The sequence below is a fragment of the Rhododendron vialii genome, chromosome 1a, assembly GCF_030253575.1.
Source record: "Rhododendron vialii isolate Sample 1 chromosome 1a, ASM3025357v1".
Taxonomy (NCBI): domain Eukaryota; kingdom Viridiplantae; phylum Streptophyta; class Magnoliopsida; order Ericales; family Ericaceae; genus Rhododendron; species Rhododendron vialii.
This window is the reverse complement of record NC_080557.1, coordinates 47,299,285-47,315,035: the sequence shown is the minus strand read 5'-3', so window position 1 is coordinate 47,315,035 and position 15,751 is coordinate 47,299,285. Positions and strand designations below refer to the sequence as shown.

At 38.0% G+C, this 15,751-nt stretch overlaps 2 protein-coding genes across 3 annotated transcripts; both read right to left on the bottom strand.

Moving 5' to 3' along the window:
- Positions 1 to 51: 51 nt before the first annotated feature.
- LOC131315572 (isoamylase 2, chloroplastic) lies at positions 52 to 4,357 on the bottom strand. Its single transcript, XM_058344712.1, has 3 exons — positions 4,267 to 4,357; positions 4,098 to 4,143; positions 52 to 2,945 (listed from the first exon to the last, which is right to left on the bottom strand). The coding sequence occupies exon 3, from the start codon at positions 2,855 to 2,857 to the stop codon at positions 245 to 247; it is 2,613 nt and encodes an 870-aa protein (XP_058200695.1). The 5' UTR covers positions 2,858 to 2,945; positions 4,098 to 4,143; positions 4,267 to 4,357; the 3' UTR covers positions 52 to 244.
- A 1,735-nt stretch (positions 4,358 to 6,092) lies between these two features.
- Positions 6,093 to 14,740, bottom strand: LOC131336625 (CSC1-like protein At4g02900). Of its 2 annotated transcripts, none has more exons than XM_058372535.1 (12): positions 14,428 to 14,740; positions 12,106 to 12,451; positions 11,671 to 11,820; positions 11,157 to 11,292; positions 10,862 to 10,963; positions 9,662 to 9,781; positions 9,424 to 9,504; positions 8,814 to 9,154; positions 7,981 to 8,226; positions 7,402 to 7,726; positions 6,633 to 6,866; positions 6,093 to 6,413 (listed from the first exon to the last, which is right to left on the bottom strand). In XM_058372535.1, exons 2-12 carry the CDS (start codon positions 12,417 to 12,419, stop codon positions 6,192 to 6,194), a joined length of 2,271 nt encoding a protein of 756 aa, XP_058228518.1. In that variant the 5' UTR covers positions 12,420 to 12,451; positions 14,428 to 14,740; the 3' UTR covers positions 6,093 to 6,191. The 2 variants fall into 2 exon arrangements, with proteins under 2 accessions (XP_058228518.1, XP_058228523.1); XM_058372540.1 differs by having other exon boundaries at positions 12,106 to 12,445.
- Between the last annotated feature and the right edge of the window lie 1,011 nt (positions 14,741 to 15,751).

Below are 15,751 nucleotides of genomic sequence, written 5' to 3'. Positions count from 1 at the left end.
ACACGATTAAATGAATCTCAATAACCGCAATGGAAAGTTGGACTTCTTGGAGAAAAAGAATAAGCTAAGCAGCAGCTCTTATTGAAAGATCAATGAATGGTTTACATGGTGCAATACACCTATTGTCTTCCAAGAGACACCCTTATTTTCTGTACCTCTGGTTCTCAACTAGAAGATTATTATGCAAGAAATCAGACCTCGAGCAAGTATTGGTTTTCTTTTCTGTTTTGTCAACGGACATGCTTCAATCACTTATGCTCTTTGCTTCAAACAGAACACAGCTATGAGACTTCATCTCATAGGTAACTAATCCAGCCATCTGCTCAAGAACTGGTTCACCATCTTCTGAAAAAAATCCTGGAAAAGGAAGTGCCGTGTCAACCAAACGCAGCCATTCCATCTCCTCTTGAGGCGGCGGCAGGACAATACTCTCTGATTGATTGCCACCATTGAAGGCAACAAACAGATCACCACTCACACTTGAAACATCAGAGATCAAATCGTTCCCCTCTCTGTCAACTTTCAATGTCATAGCTAGGAATCTACTTGATGGATCTTCCCATTTCGGAGGAGAAAGGTCACTTCCATGCCAATCGATATTCTCCTCCTTTGAAAAACTTCTCTTCTGAAGAAGATCGCGTCGCCTATTTCTCAAAGAACTCAAAAATGAAATGAATTGTGTGGTCTGAAGGGCAAATCCAGTCCTTAAAGCATTCCAATCGAAGGGATTTCTGTCAAGATATGACGGGGAACCGCCAGAAGATTGGCCACATTCATCTCCCATGTTAAGGACAGGAACACCCAATGAAACAAACAATATGAATAGAAAATTCCGGATTTGTCTCAGTCGTCGCCTCAGTACTGCAGTATTATTTGTGGGGCCTTCTACCCCACAATTCCAACTCAATTGTGAAGAAGCTAACTTGCCGCTGCTGAAGCTGACCAAATCCACTAGAGGGAGGCTGAAATTTCTGGTAATGAAATTGAAAGAGAAAGCTGGTCCTCTCCCATTCAAAAACATATCCCCACTCCCACAAAGCCGCGTCGCAAGGTTACTTAGAAGACCCTTACCCCTCAAGAAGTTTCTCACATTGTCACTGAAGTATGTGTTTATTTCAGCCCATCTCTTCCAATGAGGAAAAACGATTTCCTTCGATATTATGTCATGTGGGTTCCAAGAATCCGCAATGACCTTGGTTTTCGAGAGTATTGGATCGAAAGCGATTGCTTCAACCAAAGGAGGGCGAGACAGGAGTTCACCATGGAACCCTTTCAACAGCGATGAAGCATTGATGAAACAAAAGCCGTCGACGTGAAACTCAACCACCCAGTAACGCAGACTATCTAAAATCATCTGTTGGACAATAGGATAGTTACAATTCAAAGCGTTTTTGGTTCCCGGATGTTCATCTCCACTTGAATGATAATAGGATGAGTTATCAATTTCTCTAAGTGCGCAATCATCAGCAGTATGGGTGAAAACCACCTCTACAAGAACCTCTATCCCATTTGCATGCAATTTCTTTACCATCTCTTTCATTGAACTACTTGTGGCTACAGGATCACCAGAACGCCCAAATAGGTTGATTGGCGAAAAGAAATGAAATGGGAAATAAGGCCCTTTCTTCCCATCAAAAGGGAAAATCGGTTCCAATAAGAGAGCATTCACCCCAAGGTTTTTGAAATGGTTCACCTTCTCAGTAATGCCGGAGAAGGTCCCTGCAACATCATCTGGTAATCCGCTGGACTTATGCTTAGTAAAACGTCCCACGTTTACCCAATAAACCACTAGTTCCTCCATTGGTATACAAGGACGAACGTCGCCGCTCCAATTAAAAGGAGGTTCTTTGTCTATTTTTCCAAGACTTTTTGAGTTTAAACCCAAATGAGCATTCTCAATTATTCTAGCATATGGATCCAAAAGAACATGCTTCTTGAGTAATTTGTCCCCTTTCTCAGTAATTCCCCCCTTGCATCGATATCCATAGCTGACAAAGGGCAGTGCATTGTCTATTGAGACATGCCAAATGTCACCTGATCGATTGACATAAGGATCAAGGTCGATCTCCAATGCGGGTTGCTCTGCCTTTGTGTCATCATACAAACACAGAACCATACCTTCTGCACTTCGTGAGAAAAGGGAGAAATTGACAGAACCATCAGCTGCAAAGGAAAGACCCAATGGAGCAGGATACCCTGAACCAAGACCAACAGGCACACAGAAGTTTGACTTTCTATGGCTTCTGAGCACTGAGCTTTTTGAATCACCGTTCATTGGACACTTCAAGAGAAATGAGAGATAGAATGGTGTTAAATTCCCTTCAAAATCCAACTCAACTGCAACTGTACCTAGAGAGTTTTGCACAAACGGGATTTCAACAGTAGTGGATTTGGCATCTGGAGTTGAACTTTGAAAGTCCAAAGGCATAAATTGCGATGAATCAGATCTGAACATACCCCAACTCATTACCAGCTTATCCTCGCTACTGTGTAGTTGCAGGGATGACACTTCAACGCGCACGCTGTATTTGACATTATTCTTTCGGACAAGTACCTTCACATGACCACCAACTTCTGTCCTAAATAGGTAAGCAGCAGGTCTTTCCTCATTTTGGACAAGAGAAATGTGTGATGTAGCAAATACTCTGAAATTACGACAACGAAGAGAAGCTTTTGTTCCATATGCTCTAACTTCTCCACAGACAATGCTTCTTCCCTTATCCATTTTCTCTATGCTATGTGTCACTCTTTTCCTGCATACACAATGGGCAGGAGCTATAAGCTTAGATGATTCAGCACCTCCACAGTTAACAAAATGGGACCGTATCATGACAACGGGTAGAGGAAGAGTTGCCATGTGGCAATCCAGCAGGAGATTAACTAAGAAACCAGGACGATAAACTTCACCCCATCGCAAGATTTCCTCAAGGATTCACAATTTGTCTCTGTTTCAGATAGAAAGAATTACATCACTATAGGAATAAGCTTCAAAGCCAATACAAAAGTGCATACACAAATAGCAGTTAGTATTGACCAGTTTTGACTACAATAGATCTCACCAAGTAAAGATTATGGATCAAACTTTGACCTAATAGTCTTGATTTGAAAATATGTTGTTACTACGAAATAAGCTAGTGGAGTTGGCTCGAGCTTAATGCAGGAACATATACAAGAATTGGAGAAAACGGATCTACTCTGATTCGATTGACATTCAATAACACACAAGCTGATGATAATATGTCAAATATTGCTTGAAGCACCGAAGTCCAAACTCATATAGTATGATTTGCATTTTGCAATGCACGTATTGAACTACATTGTAAACTCTCTTTTCGGTACAACTACACAATTACTGAAAACTCAACCAAATAAGCTCATTCCATCTACACACTTTGAATTCAGAGTCAACAGAATCATCCAAATCCCACAATTATGGATTTGAATTCCCATAGCCCTACATTGTAAACTCTCTTTTCGGTACAACTACTCAATTACTGAAAACTCAACCAAATAAGCTCATTCCATCTACACACTTTGAATTCAGATTCAACAGAATCATCCAAATCCCACAATTATGGATTTGAATTCCCATAGCCCTACATTGTAAACTCTCTTTTTGGTACAACTACGCAATTACTGAAAACTCAACCAAATAAGCTCATTCCATCTACACACTTTGAATTCAGATTCAACAGAATCATCCAAATCCCACAATTATGGATTTGAATTCCCATAGCCCTAACTGCCAGTATTAAAACAATCGAGGCCAAGAAGTTATATTGTTATAGAAACAAAGTAGTAAGAGAAACCAAACCCCAATGAGGCATCTTTGGGTGGAGAAAAATTAGATACAACGGTTTGTAAGGCTCCTCCCACATGGAATGGGACCCTGTAGATGGGACCCACCCCATGTGAGAGCGCGTTACAACAAACCATTGTACTATATCCTAAAAAATTCCCTTTCCACTGAGAAACTCAATTTGTGAATCACTGCTATTATTCATCTTTTCTTCTCTTTTCAAAAAAAACATTCTCTGGCATAACAATAACTGGCTACGATAAAACAAAAACGGTGGAAAGAGAAAGATTTAACTTACTTGATTAGAATTCCCAGTTGCGATTTAGCTTCAACTCCCATAAGAGCTGATCAGAGAGGGGACAAGAGCTGATCAGAGAGGGGATCAGAGAGGGGATAAGAGCTGATCAGAGAGGGGATAAGAACAAAAGGACTTACCCAAAAGAAGAAGAAAAAAAGAAGAAAAAGACTTCGAGTAAGCAAATGCGATGGAAACCAACACAGAGTTTGAGACTTGCCAATCAAAGCTGTAATACGAGAAGTAGAAGAAGCTGGACAAAGAATGTCGGTAATGGCCCAAATGGGTCTCTGAATTTCTCGTGAATTTGTGGACCACACAACGAAGGTTTTTTTTTTTGGATCCGCTACCAGTCTACCACGCAACGAAAGGTTGATCGGGATTCGTAATCAGGGTGTGAGTTTGGCCCAGTTTTGGCTTTTTCACATGATTGGCCTTGTTTGGTTGAAATTTAGTTTATTTTAGTTTTGGTGGTGGATGGAGGGAGAAATAGGGTAATGATTGAAGAGAGATAGTGATTAGAGAGAGATAGAGAGATGAGAAAGTAATAATTGAAAAAATAGGATAACGATTAGAGAAAGAAATAGGGTAATAATTAAAAAATTAAATTAAAACTAAACTAAACTATTAAGAACCGAACACAACTTTTTTTTTCCCTTACAAACTGAGCTGTTAGTGAGCAGCTCGTGGTTTTGTTTTGTCAAGGCTCGGCTCGGCTCGGATCGTTTAGTAATCCAGCCAAACTCATGTTTAAGTTTTGGACTCATCTACCAAATAAGCCAACCTCGACTCGTTTGATAGGCTCTGCTCTTGTAGAGAGGCTCATAAGTAAATTAGAGTTTCGGCTTAATTACACCCATACTTGATGTTTCTGGTAATCTTTACAAGATTCGGGTCAAATTTGTAGGCAATATTTTGTCATTGAATATTTGTCTTTTTGGTCGTCTTATATGATTTTTTTAAAATATTTTGCTCAATTCCTCTCCCCTCAAGACAAAAAATATATGGTCTAAAAATTTGAAAATCAAGAGAAAAAGAAATAAACCGTTTACGAATTTAGACTGGACCATGCTAACTACTGTTGGGAGCCTAATTTAGATGATCTGCTCATCTATTTTAGCACAAGTTTCTGTATGGGTAGAAATTATGAAAAAAAATCAGAGCTTCATATGAATTAGTGCTCATGTGATTTTATCAAAAATGTTTGAGGAAAAAGGGTGTTTGTTTGGAAAGTCTATTTTTGCATGTGTGATGAAAATCACTTTGCTACAATTCCTGAATTAAGCTTTTATTCGTCCAAACATCTAGTTTTGCTTTAACAAGGAGGGGTTTTGCTGTTGTATATTCTCACAATTAGGTTGGGATTAAACTAGGGTGTTTGTCGAAGATAAAAAATAAAAAAACAAAAAAAATTAGGTTGTTTGTTTGTTTATGCGGTTGGTTTCTTGTTAGTTTCATTTTTTTTTTACTATGTTATTCAAGAACGTTACGTTATTACTAGTATTATTTTTTCTCAAAAAAAAAAATTGAGAGGCTGAGAAGCAGGTTAAGTTTTTGCGAATTGCGGCACTAAAACAAATTACGTACTCTTTGACACTCTCTCAGTTGATTTATTTTCCTATTGTATTGAATACTTAATTTTTGGCCCTTAATCAATTTGTTCCAGCTGTTGGCACGAAAGATATTTCAGTAACCATTTGAGGCTCTATAGGCCTGTGTCGATGGGCTGGCCTTCGGTGTGGTAATCACACATCAGAGGTTTGGGTTGTATGTATGTATTTATAAGGTCCACTCACACTTCACCTGGTCAGCAATTGTCTAGGTGTTTGGGTGAGTGGAATTACCCTTATGTCTCTCAAAATCTCCACCACCACCAGAACCTCAAATTCTGCAATAATCACTAGAGGAATCCTCACTAAGGATATAATCTTTCTTTTAAGAGGTCAGCAACTTTGTTTTCTCATTCTTGCAAGCCTGTGAACAATATAACTCAGCCAGTTCCTAATATAGATTTCATACTTGAGCATGAGAACCTATGGTAAGTACATAGCTAGCGTGAGATCATTGCAAGAACGATCACTTCATTTTCAAAGTATCTCAAACTCCAATGTCAGAATTTTCGCCGGAACCATATTTACTACCCCTTTGGGAGCTCCTCCTTGTAGCAACAAGTGGGTTGTTTTCTTCCTCATCTATCGCTGCCGGTCGCTCCAACTCACTGCCCTTGAAAACTGGGTGTATGTAAGCATCCTGGAGATAGGCCTTCAAGTTTAGATGTGGTTCTGTAGCCCTCTCTAATGTGTCCTTCACCATTGCATCCTGAAAATCAAGCAACCCCACCACAAATGATTATTTCACAGCAAGGATCAAAATCTCATATTGGGTAGTTAGGAAAGAAACGTTCAGGAACGTTTCATAACCGTAGCCTATGGAAATATCAAAAGCACTTCAGAAAGTATTAAGTTTGTACTTCAAATGTCACCAAGAATTTTTGTTCGAAAAAAAAGAATGCTCCTCAAATGATATATTTGTACTCACCTGCAAAGGATATTTTACAAATACCGACTCAAAGCGCCCCTTGCAAAGTCGATGGAACCAAATGGTCAAAACAGGAAGAGCAATGAGGACTAACGTTGACTGTTCAGCTCCTTTTGTGCTCATCAATCCCAATAACAGAAGTTGTGATGTTATCAATCCAATGATGATCCGACGATGCACATCTGGCCAAAATGCTGCCCCACTTTCGTACTTTTGGTCATAAACGTTGATGATCTTGCAGCACGAAGCAATTTCATTATAGAAATTACATGTCTCATAATACCATACCATTACAGGATGTAACCAATAAATAGCAGTCTCTTAGAAGTTCTCATATGCTTACATTCCGATATCACAAAAGATCGACAGGGAACGGCATGACACTTATTTTATTCCCCTTTTAGGTAGTAAGATTGATATTTTGGTTGTAGATTTTCTTAATGGCCGCCCACTGTGACTAGTGACTACTGTACTGTACAATTTCACTCATTGCTGAATCACTGATTAACCAGTAAGCGTCGACTGCACAATTGGAATGACACGGTCTGACTAGAAACAGGCCAGGACCAATTTATTTCTCTAAAAGGCTTACTGTGAGATGAGAGCAAGATTTTTTTTTTTTTTTTTTGCAAAAATATTAAGAGACAAATATTGGGGATCGAAACCAATTTATTTACATTAGAGTCAGGAAACACACAAGGACTTAAAGCAATAGTTGTAACCCTTTCCACACTATAAAGCATCATAGTCAAGGAAAAGAGCAACATACCTGATGGCGAAAAACCATAAAGGCAAAGGCAAAGAAGACAATGATGAAAGGAAGAAGTATGGGGGTAACCACGGAATACACAAGTCCCAGCAAGAAATAGAGCTGTATGCGAGGCTCAGATGTGTAGAAGTTCAAGGAACCAGGATCCATCGCCTGCTCCCTATCTCTGTCCGTCTTGACCAAAAATGTATTCTTTATGTGGAACATCACTAAAGGAACCAATCTAACAATTTCTGCTGCAATGCCGGCCCATCCGTCAACCATGATATAAGTAATAAAGAAAGTGGCTTTCATTGGGATTGACACTCCAATAGTTTTCGGAATCCTACAAGGAGAGCACAACATCAGAAACTAGATAGTCTCGCCCGAATGAAAAAATGTGGAAGCACAAAAGGCTTGTTTGTTTTTCAGGATTAAAACATTGGGATTGAATATATTCCTTCACTATTAGTCCAGTCAAACAAACGGGGAAATAAGGGAAATAAAAATGAAACACATTACCCAGTAAGGTTTTCTCTTAGATCTATGTAAGGCTTTAACATGCTCTAAGAAGTCCACATATACAAGAAAACAACATACTCAGATGGGGACTGGTTCAAAAAGGTATGCAGCTGCTGAAATGCTGTTCCAGCGATGATGTTTCCAAGAAACACAAGGACAAGCAAGAACAAATGATACTTTCCAGCCGATCTTCTTTCCAAAGTTGAGAGTGATGTGAATCCTTCAATCTTGGACATGGTCATGAGAATCGTCGGAAGAACAATGAGGAATATCTTTAATGCAATGCCCGGCAGAAAACCTTGAATGAAAGACTTTACCACTTTCCTGTAACAGAACTTTCCAACATCAAGCTGCTTAATTTTTCATCCACACCCTCCTTGCCAAAAGCACTGAAAAACCAGCTCTTGCATCTCAAAGATGAAAGGACTTCTAAAACACTAATCTAAATGTGCTGGCTATCTGTCTACACGAATTAACAGACTACTAAGAGTATTGCAACTACATATACAGACTCTTAACTCTTTTTTCATAGCATGAAGAATCAGTAGTTCGATTGAGTGCATAAACACATGCAGCAAATGACTTGGGAGGAATCCTCAATTCCCTAGCTGTCACCTCTTCCACTTCATTTTTTCTTTTCTTTTCCGGATTTACTGATTGATCCTTAGACAATACAAATAAAAGGCTACTTAGCAAGCAGGATAGTTGCTAAAGTCATCATAAGCAAGATATTAATTCTTCAGTAACTCAACGAAAAACAAATTTTCACTTCATATAGTTTATCTTGTTTGTATGGAATCTTGGGAAAGAAAGTTAATTTCACGAGTTTAAATTGACAATATTTGAAAATGAAAGGTTAAGCACAATAAAAACAAAATATTCACTAATCGATAACAAGAATAAAATCTTACATTTCTATCAATGGCTTCAAGAAAGGAAAAACCTTCTCAATGCCCTCAATATTGGCTAGAGTCTGAACAAATGTAATAGGGATCATATAAAAGAATGTCAACAAGAATAGACCAACAGCCATGAGCAATCTTCGGATGGTGAGCGCAACATATGGTATCGCAAGATTATTCCAGTAAACATCATGTGGTTCAGGAGCCCATTCGGTCAACCAAATAGTAGGATTACTCGATTGCTGAGTTTGTGCACAAACTGCTGCTCCCCATCTGGTTTTGAACGACACAAATGCCGCAGGAACTATGGCATTTGGATCACTAATGACCCTTTCTCTTTCTGCAACTTCCTGTATAAAGCGTAAATAACTATTCTTAAAACTCCAACACCTATACTCTAATCAGCTGGGGTTATCTACGGGGAGAACATTAATACTGCAACAAGCCAGAGTTTCAAAGTTCTTGATAATAAAGATAAAGATTCATCCACATAGTTCATGCATGGACACAAAAGGCCCCCCAGATAAGTAGTCATTCAACAGTGATTAATTTAAAAAATCTGATGATAAGACCAAAGCTACCATTAGGATGAATGGAGAGTTCTAATCTGGAAACTTACCTCTTCGCTCAACTTCTCAATTTCAGCTGTATAGTAGTCAATTGAATCCACTTTTTGTCCCCAAAGGCCCCAGAAACCTGTCTATATATTATATAACATGAAAATCAATAACTTGGGAGCTGAAAATAATGTGATAACAGACGATAGTGTTCATGAACAGATAAGATGACTCTCCAGAGTCCAAAATGATATATAGGATCAATTAATACAAAATCAACGATTGATAAAAGAAAAGTACCTTCGTAGTCGGTTTCTTATCAGGTTTCCTTTCGTATTTGTTTTGGTAATAGATAAGCCAGTTCTGCAAGGTCTTCTTCTTTTCCACCAATTTTGCAAGCTTATTGGCGTTGTATACAATCTACAAGCTCAGAATCATAAGAATGGCAGAGATATGAACTAATAGGCAAACATTAAAAAACTTGCAAATCATTAGGCACTTTTGGCACGAATTTGGATGACAGAAGTACAAAGAGACAGCAAAACTCTTGATTTTCATTTCTTTTATGATGAGAAACCTCTGCAGACCGGTGCCACATTGGAACCATGTCAAAGAGTAAGCCCCGGATGAAATGGAATACTTAAGCAACGAAGAAATACCTAAGAACTAGAGATTTGATTACCAAATGAAACTTAGAACATATTTTAGCCTTTGTGGTCTACTTTCTACCCACTTTTCATAAACGAAACTTAAATATTTTTATGATTGGAGCTCACCGTCTTTTAGTACTTTAAAAACTGTATTTATTGATATATAATGGTTCTTGATCCGATTTAAAATGAGGGACATATGAAATGAATTGTTTTTTTGACCCACTGAGGGTAAAATGGTCACGTATTTTGATTTAAAAATGGTTTTCGATCCAAACTAATTGGGTTAGAAATTAAAATGAACAAGCTTTTGAACGGTTTAAACCACACACAAATCGGAGTTCAAGAGTGTCCAGGGCAAGCCCAAAGTTTGGCATGTTGTGCAGCATTAATGCGCCTCAGGCGCAATGTTATGCTCCCCAGACGCATTTCAATGCGCCCTAGGCGCATCCCCAATAATGCGCAACAGGTCAAACTTCGCGGGCTTGGCACGGATACTCCCAAAATCTGCTTTGCGCATAGTATGAATCATTAGAATCAAACCCCAAGCCACAGATTTTTTGTAAGCCAGGCTGTTTCCACAAGAAGTTGAACACGAGACCAACAAGTTTAGATTGGTCACTCTGACAACCTTAAACTATTGGACTTGCTTGTCGTTAAAACAGTGAAGTTCGAATCCACAAGCTATAAAATGAAATGGATATTCAAGCTATGCTTAGTTCACCAGCTTGCATATCATTATCAATGCTCAGAAATGATTTTTGGGTTTTTCCTTTTCCCTGTGCTAGTATTGGAAAACAGCTCAATCTTTTATCATCCTGTATATCTCAGTGCTTGAGTAAGGGATTACCTGATGTGTCAAATAATGATCAGGATGATTTACGCAATAGAAATGTTCAACGTGCTCACTAACAGATTCATCAGGGTCTGGAGGAACGTTTCTTACAAGAACCTGCAAAAGCAATTCAAATAAATAAAGGAAAGCTAAAGGTATACCCAATCTTGGTATGCGGCAACCCAACAACTAAGTGGAAGCACATCACGTTATGCAAGACACATGCACCCAGATGATTAATTTCTAAAAAACATTGCTTTAAAGACCATAGAAAACAGAAGTAGTCACTGGGAATCTTCGACGAACTTACAGTGAATTGATCTGGACGACGATTTTCAGAAGCAAGAAAACGTAATCTCATATTAGCTATGATCTTGTATTCCTTGTATAGAATATAGCATGTCCAGAATGTGAATACATACGCCATTACCAGATGTGCCCAAAACCTGAAGGCAAATAACAAGTATTGTGTTTGAATGACAACAAGCAGCAGGGGGCATTCAGAAATTACCGAAAATTAAGTTAGCTTCAAACATTTTGATAATTAATAGCGGAGTACTAAATGTATTTTGGAAAACAAAGGGGGAAAGCATGGCCACACATGGTCAATATATAGCTCCATCTCTGATCTGCCAGCCAGCATGGGATGAGGAAACCTACTAAAAGTATTTATAGGTTTGTATATGCTGTAAATCTGAAGGAAACAGGAGCTTGTATGATAGTTTTGCATGAGCAAATATACTGATATAGGAAGACCTAAAATACAAGAGAAGTCACAAAATGAGTAAAGGAAAATGTGGGAAAACACCCTTCACCCTTCTCACCTTTTAGATCCAGGTGGCACATTTGATATTGAGAGCTTGTCAATATTAGTGAACGTTATATCCTTGATAGTCTCTAGCGTTCGCCCAGTCCAATTTACAGGAACCAAGACCCCAAAAGCGAGTGCAGCTATAGGGACAAATATCTTCAAGCTGCATAAAATTCCAGTTAAGTGATCGGTGATGGCATAACTAAATAATTTAGTGACAGAAAAAGTACACACAGTAATGCGTTCAACCTCCTAAACCGCTGCCATTTTGTTAGTTCAGAATAACCAACAAAAAGTCAAAGTACAAAGAACTACTACACACAAAACTGAACCATGCAAAAGCATAATTTGGCATGTAGAATAACAGCCAAGAAGCTATCACTTACAGTGGCCCATCAAACAGTTTTTACATTTAAATGAAAAGGCAAAAAAGCATCCAAAAACTCACCCAAGAAGGTAAATCCGAATATATACAGCAGAATCAAGCCCTGCATGATCTATAAGCTCAAGTTCTGGCATTCTTAATGCGGCGGGCATCCAATTCAAGAACTTTATGTATGTTCTACAATCCAAGTTAATGAACTTCGATACAAAAGCTCCAGAACGTGTTGGGCTGCCTCTTATACCCTTTAGATACCACTTCGGGAAGTAAACTCTATCATTGATTGGTTGAAGCCGTAATATTGCAAAGGCCACAAGGAACACAACTGCAGAAAGGATGTTTACAGCAGCTCCAATGGTGATATCTTGAACACTAGCCATATTTGTCCTCGATGATTATTGATCCCCTGAAACTTTTGTCGAACCGAATGAGATGTCTCACCCAATGACAATACTAACACAATTTTTATGTATGTTGTGGTCCAGAATTATGCTGTTTACATGTTGCCATATTTTCAATAGCGATTCTCCATACAGATAGAAATTGGGTTACAAGTCAACCACAAGAATGGATCCAATCTATCTTATGCCAATACAGCCAACCTCATGGACTCAAAACAATTTGAACCATAGTAGTCCAACTCAAAAATTGTCTTTAGTGCAACAATGCTCATTCTTGCCCACTCGCCGTTTTCTGACCTGCAATCCTGATAGGCTGTTTTAGCCAATAGAATAGTGAGCAATTCTATGGTGGAGAAGTCAAAGCATCCTCCACTTGAGTTCACAATTGGCTCAAAAAATTGCATAACAGCATATCATAACCCTTTCCTTAATCTAATTATTTAAATTTCTGAAGCATGAAAAGAGTAAACGAACAAAAAGCAGCTTCTTTTTATTTTTATTTTTTTCTTTCCGTAGGTGACATAGTATGTAGTAACATTCATCAGAAGTAAATGCCAGATAAGTGGGTTTCTTTGATTTTAACCGCAGATGTTCGTATAAGATTACATAGATAAGAGTTCTATCCCATTAAATCTTTCATTACTAGAATTTCATTGTGCTGCATGTACATGGAAGCAAAGTCAGTTTGGTTGATTAGAAGACAGGGGAGTAGTATAATATCCAGATATTTAGAGTTTATGAGTTAGTAAGTTAACTAGAAAAACTTTGTGGTATCAAACACATCTCATGCTAACTAATGGACTCCAACAATTTGAATAAATAATTCAAACTCCAAAACTTTGTTTCAGACAATAATGCATGCACATTCCTGTGGACCACTCTCTGTGGTGAAAGCTACAGTCCTGCAAGGTTGTTTTACCCAATCCGATAGCGAGCAGTTTATTGGTGATGTCAAATCAGCATCAAGATTACAAAACCCATCCCACCAAATTATTGCTTCTAGCCTAAAGTTATCACTCAAAAGTCAAAACACAACTACCAGTGCAGAAAGTCATATGCTCAATGTCACAAGAAAACTAGCAATGGACACAATGACAAGTCAGTTCTTTTGTTTTGCCTAAGTACAACTTAGAATCTAGTCCAGTTCTTGTTTCATTCTTTGGAGAATTAATGGGATTAAGGTCAAATGGACCATAAAACCCCTTTCTTTCTGGTGCAGGTGGAGGCTCTTCAATGCTAAGAGCAAGAAGGTCAAATGTTCTTTTAGTCCAAAGAACCAATTCTCTCCCTAAGATAATTCCACCCCCAGCTGGGACAAGGTAATCCACCACGTTAAGGTGGTTAGGTGGGTAGGATTTAGACCCATCCCCCGGAGCATTGTTCTACTTTCAAACTTGCTTGGGATCTTATCATAGGGGTCTCAAGTTCATTACCGGCAAAAACTAAACTAAGCTAAGCTAAAGTAATAAAAGTCTTGGTGCCAAACTTTGGTGGTTAGACAGAAGGATCAAACCATCCTCTAATTGAGCTCAATCTAGAGTTTCGCAACAACACATCCGATACCCCATTCCTTAAAACAGTTCTCTATTTCTCACACAGCAAATAAAACTGCATGTGTGTGTGCGCGCGCCTGGCGGTAAATGAATGTTCACCTTCAACAAGGTATTCATATTTCATCCACATACTCTAATTCTATCAAAATAACTCTCCAATTACACAATAGTAGTATATCGTACAACCTGTGTTAAAAGATGTATAAAACCAGTTTGGATTATTTTCTTTTATCAGAGAAAGTCAGTAACGTTAAAATAACTAGACTAGCACATTCGAAGAGGAGAGGAACTCCTTACATCCTCGTGCCCTTGGGCCAAAGGTTTCTTGGCAACCGCCAACCAGTATGGCTTCCTTAATTACAATGTATCACAATTTTATACTTATAAACAAACTAGATTAATTTCGTTTTTTTCTTATAAAATCCAAAACTCACCACAACTATACCAATCGAAGTCGCTCAACAAAGCAAATTTCACGTTAATGTTGATCCACAAGGCTCAGAACTCTCTTTCCTCTCCTCCCCTTTCCTGATTAATTCAATCTTCAGAGCATGATCAAGTACGTTATTGATATTGACTCGAAGGATTTGCATGGGAGGGAGGAGAATGTGAAGTTAGGGTTTTGCTAGAGAATTCTCTCCTTTTTGTGATCGGATTTTGTGAAGGTGATTGAAGGTGGGATTCCGGAGAGAGAGAGAGAGAGAGAGAGAGGCGGGGAATAGGCGCGGCACCAGTATTTATAGCGATGCGCCCTTGCGCCACTTTGTAACGTCCAGGTAGAAAAGGACGCATTTTGTTTTGTTTTGCATGTGGATAATGATTACTAATAATTACGCAAATATTCTTTAAGATTCTCCGCGTGTGTGGGAACTTTTTTTGTTAGAAGAGTTACAAGTTACGATACGGTACATTACACATTTATACTACATTCACGTGGGATTCATTTCAGGTAGCTCTTACGAATTCATAAAAATACTTACCGATATTAGATTGAGTTGATTTTTCACAGGGACTTCTAAAAAATATTTTAAAATTTATGAGAAATTTTCTGTATTTTGTGAGACCCGGTATGGGTCGCATGCGAATGTAGAGTAAATGTGTAGTGTACCTAACATTTTTTTTTATCTTCTTTTGTTATATATATTTATTTGCATAAAATGTGGTCGAAACCGTCCGATAAGCTTTTTTAGTAATTTGTAATGTCCACGTAAATTAAATGGGACTTGACACACTAATAATGGAATTAAACTTTCCAACTATTGAGAATAAATTTTGTTCTGCCTTCATCAATGTGTTATTAATCTTACTATGAGGAAAAAATGGTAAAACATATTCCGAATTATTACTGGTTTTGGAACTTTCTTCCAACTATGGAACAAATTGTAAGCAACTTATTTGATATTATGATAATATATATGTTTCTACTTTTTAAGTATTCATTCACATAAGGTTTCTTTTTATTGCGTATGATACATGTTACCAAAAATTGCAATTTCTCATCATATAAGTGGGAATGGGGTAAATAATTTTTTTGTTAATGATATATAAATAAGTTTTCTATTTTTTTTTTTTGTATAAGTAAAAAGTTTATTCTTAAAAAAATGACAAATGATATATCAAGTTGGGAGGAAGGGAGTCCAACTAAAGGTTGAATGAAAATAATATACATGATGAAACAAAGTTCAAAAACACCCAGGACTGGGTTAAACCCGAAACACCTAAATATAGAAAGCTCAAATGGACAATGGGCCAAGCCCA